Source organism: Betta splendens, chromosome 4, assembly GCF_900634795.4.
Source record: "Betta splendens chromosome 4, fBetSpl5.4, whole genome shotgun sequence".
Lineage (NCBI taxonomy): Eukaryota > Metazoa > Chordata > Actinopteri > Anabantiformes > Osphronemidae > Betta > Betta splendens.
This window is the reverse complement of record NC_040884.2, coordinates 135,001-140,698: the sequence shown is the minus strand read 5'-3', so window position 1 is coordinate 140,698 and position 5,698 is coordinate 135,001. Positions and strand designations below refer to the sequence as shown.

The window sequence follows — 5,698 nt, the reverse complement described above, 5'->3', positions numbered from 1 at the left end:
CCTGATGCTGACAGGGTTCGAACCACAGACCTTTACCTTCCAAGGCCAACTGAGCTACCAGGCTATATACACTGAGCTCCTCTAGATGCTTCTATCGATTCTATCCAATACTCTCCCATCAATGTCCGATGTTTAATTAACCTTGTCTCTTTCTCTGCACTAGTTGTGCCCCCCCTCATCTATAGGCATCATCGGACTCAAAGCTGTGATGGGCAGCTGCGGACCAAACCTATGTCCAGTCCCTAGTCCAACCATCCCGCCTGTGTCCAGTCCCTGGTCCAACCATCCCGCCTGTGCTTTTCTCTCTCGGTCTATCCCCTCATCCCAACCAGTCGAGGCAGATGGCCGCCCACATTTAGCTTAGTTCTGCTGGAGGTTTCTTCCTCGTTACGGGGGGACTCTTTCCCTCTCTAGTCAAATTGTAATTATTACAATTAAAGATGTGCTGTGTGTGGGATTTGTTTTTTTTAGTACAAGGTCTTAAAACTTACCTTGAAGGTTGAAAGTTACCCTGAAAGTTTCTTGAGATAACTATGTTGTGATTTGGCACTATATAAATAAAATTGAATTGAAAACCAGTGGACATATGTCCACTTTGGAAGAGCTATTTGCAGCCTTTGCTGCAGATTTTCCCCACCAAATTGTCAAGTTGAACAAAGAGGGGGATCACAGAGACAAAACTATTCCTTTAAACCACCTAATTGGTATTTGAATGTGGTTACTTAAAAACTTCATCTTTTGTTTAAAAAAGTGAAATGGCAACATAAAATCATTAAAACATTGCTGCAATAAGTCTTTATTTACTTTGACTAATTTCAGTCAGACAAATTCACAAAACTGAATAACTTGTTTATATCAACAGATTTATTGGTCTGGAAACATTCTATATCACACCACATAGCTGCAGTACAAAAATCTATATAAAAAAACAAAATTGTTTTGACTATTACTATTCACGCTCCACCTAAAATGGCAACATAAAATAAATGTTGGAAAAAAGGAGCACACATGAAATACACCTAATGTTTGGTCCAAATGACCAATCTGATGGGAATTCTTAAACCAATACAAAACAGATTCTGATAAATGCAAAAAAAAGCTAGATGAAGAATGTTACTCCAATTTGGGACATAAATTTCATTACACGTTTTAAACTAAAGATGCGACTGACACTACATTTCAAGCCTATGTCCACATCAGCTCTAAAACACACATACAAAGCAGAGATAATTAACTTTTGTGTGCTCCAAAACTTGCTGCACGTGCTTTGTCTGACAAAGCTAATACCTACAGCTTTATCTTTCATTGCCTTCTAGAAATGAAAATGGCCGAAAGCAAGAGATGTGAGCACTGTTGGGACCAAACGGTAAATAACATCAGAATCAAAAGATTCTTCAAACACTGTCACAAATACAGAACCTCAGCTTTGCTTAGCATCTTTGATCTTATGCTTAATTGGAAGTGCGTGACAGTGACACAAAAACTGAATGAAATCTCACTTTTTTGGGGGGGAAAAAAAAAACAAAAACAAAAACTGAAGTTGGATTTTGTTTATAGTTTTTGCATGTGACATCTGTTGATTTAACTGAAACACATTCAGTTCTGTGAATCAGAACACAAATCTTTCTTTTCCTTTCCACATACAGTCTGCGATGTACCAGACTGCCTAGGAAGAAGATCCTACCAGTTTAACACTGAGCTCACTGGCATATCACTAAGACACCTAACCTACAGTTACAATGAAAAGAAAGAGATCTGCTGGTGTCAAACCCATTATTATAAGAGATAGATACAATGAAGACATGTGAATTCTATTCTTATTTTAGCCTGTTATGACAGACACAAACATAAACACTGTAACACCCCCTGATCATACACCTGAATATTTACCACCTCTACTTGTGCCCCTTGCTGGTCTTGAATGAAACCTGAAGAACCTTGTCCCCCAGACGGTACCCATTCAAGCTATGGATGGCCATGGCGGCTTCCTCGTAGTTTGTCATAGTGACAAAACCAAAGCCTTTGCACTTGTTGGTGTTGAAATCTCGGATTACCTTCACATTGACAACGGCACCAAAAGGGCCAAACAGCTGCCACAGCACAGCCTCATCTGCCTCCTGACCAAGGTTGTAGATAAAAATGCACCAACCAGATGGTGAGTTCCCAGATGACCCACCCCCGCTGCTCATGTGATCCACACTCATTGGAGAAAACCTGGAAACACAGAAAATCACTGGTAAAAACAAAAGGGTTTGGATTGTGACATTACTTTGAGGTGAATGTTACAAATAGTAGCAAGCTGTTTAACTGTCCTTGAAATACAACCCAAAATAAGACAGAAAATAACCATTGTTAGAGGTCCAGGCTTTAGACGGTACGTGAACAAGGCCAAAGGGAGATTTTAAATCTGGCATTACAGTAAAAGGGTACCTTTTTTATTTTACAAATTTCACACCTGAACCTCTGTGCCTGGTGATGGACAGGTCCTCCAAAGCGCCGTGATTGGCCATGGTACATCTGTGACATCATCTGAGAGTTCCTGGTCTGGTTGGGATTGGCAGCAAACTTCACTGTGATTGGCTCAGAACTACCAGGGGGTGTGTTTCCGTTGAGATGTTTGATGGCATCTTCAGCTTCAGCTCGTTTATCAAATCGAATAAAAGCCACACCCCGAGACAGACCTGAATACAATCACATTACAGAACTGATAGGCACTCATATGCAAACATATTAACAACAACAAACAACAATCAAATTACAGGCATACCTGAGGCCTGGTCCACAAGGACCCTTGAATTGATAATGCGTCCATAGCAAGCAAACATGTCCTCAAGCTCAGGCTGGCTCAGTGTCCTCGGCAAACCACTAATGTACAGATTTGCGTCTTTGATAGTGTCCGAACTTGGCCGTGCATATGAAACCTAGAGGAGTCAATAAGAACTTATTCAGTCCATTATTTAATTATTTTTTGTCTAAGCAAAGTAAAATTCATAAATAAAACAAAGATTTAGGTACAGACAGGCATTAAAAATCCAGGAGTGTTTAGTATCTTTATAAATAATTTTTTTTTTTTTAAAGTAAACAGTTTTCAAGATTTCTCCCAAAAAAAAAAAAAAAAAAAAAAGAGAAAAAACATCCAAACAGGCCGAGTTTATCAAAATAAAAACATAAAAAAAATCTCAGCACATCGTTACACTGAATTGATGAAACTCAAACATTCAGTGTCGACGTGTGTTGAAATAAAACCAGGATTTCAAAGAAAAAGAACAGCAGAGCAAAAAAAACCCTTCATCTTTAGACAGTGCAGATGGAAAACAGCATCCTATACTGTCCAGTGAATATAACAGCACTTACAGAACATCTGTGGCACTTTACCTTGATAGTTTTAGACTGTAGCCTCAGGCCATTGAGGGTACTGATAGCCCTCTCTGCATCACTAGGGTTAACAAAGTTAACAAAGCCGTAACCTAAACTGTGGCCTAGAGAAACACAAAGGAAAACAACAAAATAAAACAACAAACAATCTGTGGTACAGTGCCACATATTCGCAAAACAAACTGAAATATACAGCAGAAAAATTCAGGACAGGTTTCAGTAAAAACATTTTCTGAACAAATCCAGAAAATTTGATATTTGGCCATGGATGATTAGCTGTGGGTCAAGGACTTCAACGTAAACTAAGAATAAATTAAAATCAGAAGACAGACGGCTTTCAATAAAACATTTAAAAAAAATAAACAAATAAATAAATAACAGGGCAAAAAAAAGTTCCGTTTGTCAAAGAAAAACCCATTAACCTACTAGCGTGCTGGGTAACCATTTCAGTTACAGGACATAATTTACAGCGCAAGTTACCTCAGTTTACAGTGTAATTCTGAAATATCTACTTACTTGTACAGTCCATTTCAAAACACATTAATCAGTCCAAAGAAATAATGCACCATGTTTAATGTACTTATAGACTTTACTAATAACTAAATACTAGTAATTACTAGTTTACTAAGTTGTCTAAAATGACAAACTAGTTACCATTTCTGCTTAACTTATTGGTATGGAATATTTAAGTGCTTAAAATGAGTCAGATAGCAGATCCTTTCTCCAGTCCAAACCTTTGGTGTAGTTCATCGAGGACCCTGAACAGAGTTCAATTGACGCTCAGACTGATGAGCTGACAACTCAATTCTTTTCCCAGGTGAGATTTTCTGTGTGCTGATGTTAAAACCCAAACTGGTCAGACAGGATAAGTCAGTTTTCTGGATTTGTTCAGAATTAAAACCTTACACAAAATAAAACATGTTTTCACAGCCTGAAAAACAAAATAAACCAGTTGAAAATTGAACAGAAACATTTTACATTGCTGTTAATTTTAGGTTCTATGTTAAAACAAACCGTTTATGAATGACTGGGTGAAATGAGAAATATTTTGGTATTACCAAATTCTGGTGTTAAAAGTTTCAATAATTTTTATACTTTGTGCAACGTGATGACGAGGAGTCATTTGTTACAACAGTAAAAGCATAAGGGAAATAAAATACTGCTCATGTTGCCCAGCCCTCATAATACTATTTACCACGAAACGTGTCATGAGTAAACCTGATGTAGAAAATAAAATATTACATTAGTCAGGAAAAAGATACACCTAATGTTTCATACACTGCTCAGACAAAAACAACAGAATAATCAATTCAAAAAAATCTTTCATTTATTAAAAAAAAAAAAAAAAAAAAATAACACCCCAAAACAGGAACAAAAAAAACAGTCATCACCAGGACGGTTGACGAAAACCTAAAAGTGTTACACACAGTGAAATACTATAGCTAATAAATAAATACAAGGTATACTTTTGATAAAACAAACAACTCATCTACTGGAATTCTTCTCTATTACTAATCTACATTAGTTATAGCACTAATCACTGTACTAATACAACACTAGTAAATTTCCTTGGATGTACTGAGGATTGACAGTTGATTGAGTTACTGACGCAGATGGGAGTTTACTACTACTACTACATATTGCAGCAGTATCAAAGATTACGTTGAGTATTTACCTGCAACTTTATCTCGGATGAGTTTTGCTGACTCGACATCTCCAACGCTGCTAAACAGACTCCTCAGCTCATCCTGACTCATGCTTTGCGGAAGGTAGTTTACGATGAGGTTGGTCCTTGCGTCATCATCCATAAGCTGATCAGAGAAGCCATTACTGTACGGGTCCTGCAGGTGTGACATAATAATAAAATCATTGGCTACTTTTAAAGACGCATGAGTGTCACCCAAAAATTATCTGCAGGTGTACATTATCTGTAGTGGGAAAGTACTGCTCACCAAAATGCTGTACCAATAATTAAAGTGTTCAGTAACAGTCATTAACAAAAAACATGGCCAGATTAAATAAAGAAGGCTGATACTCCTGCAAGATGGGAACCATTAAAAAATTATAAGCAAGAACTGGATAGATCCAGAAGGTCGCGCCAAAAAACAAAACACCTATGGCTTGATGAATGGACCTATGGCCCGTCCTATTAAATGAAAAGCATTAATTCAATTTATTTACACACTACATATCTAGGTACATTACAAAGTGTAGGAGACAAAATTCAGTATTGAACATCTTGTTTATTTAGAGAGTAGCTTTCACCTTTCCTGCTGCTGCTCTAGCAGGGTGTTGAACATCTCTGGCATCATCACTTTGAGAT

At 37.4% G+C, this 5,698-nt stretch overlaps 1 protein-coding gene across 6 annotated transcripts in view; it reads right to left on the bottom strand.

Moving 5' to 3' along the window:
* Window positions 1-846: 846 nt before the first annotated feature.
* The window catches only part of LOC114853617 (ELAV-like protein 1), a 15,130-nt gene continuing 10,278 nt past the window's right edge, over window positions 847-5,698 (bottom strand). For 5 of the 6 annotated variants that reach the window (XM_029147191.3, XM_029147193.3, XM_029147192.3 and 2 more), the window contains exons 3-8: window positions 5,641-5,698; window positions 5,051-5,216; window positions 3,376-3,479; window positions 2,768-2,921; window positions 2,456-2,681; window positions 847-2,214 (exon numbers count right to left, since the gene is read on the bottom strand). The exon at window positions 5,641-5,698 is cut by the window's right edge and continues 17 nt beyond it. In XM_029147191.3, coding sequence (XP_029003024.1) covers window positions 1,896-2,214; window positions 2,456-2,681; window positions 2,768-2,921; window positions 3,376-3,479; window positions 5,051-5,216; window positions 5,641-5,698 — 1,027 coding nt within the window. In that variant the 3' untranslated portion in view covers window positions 847-1,895. The remainder of the gene's footprint in view (window positions 2,215-2,455; window positions 2,682-2,767; window positions 2,922-3,375; window positions 3,480-5,050; window positions 5,217-5,640) is intronic. The other variant, XM_055508671.1, reaches the window with a different exon arrangement.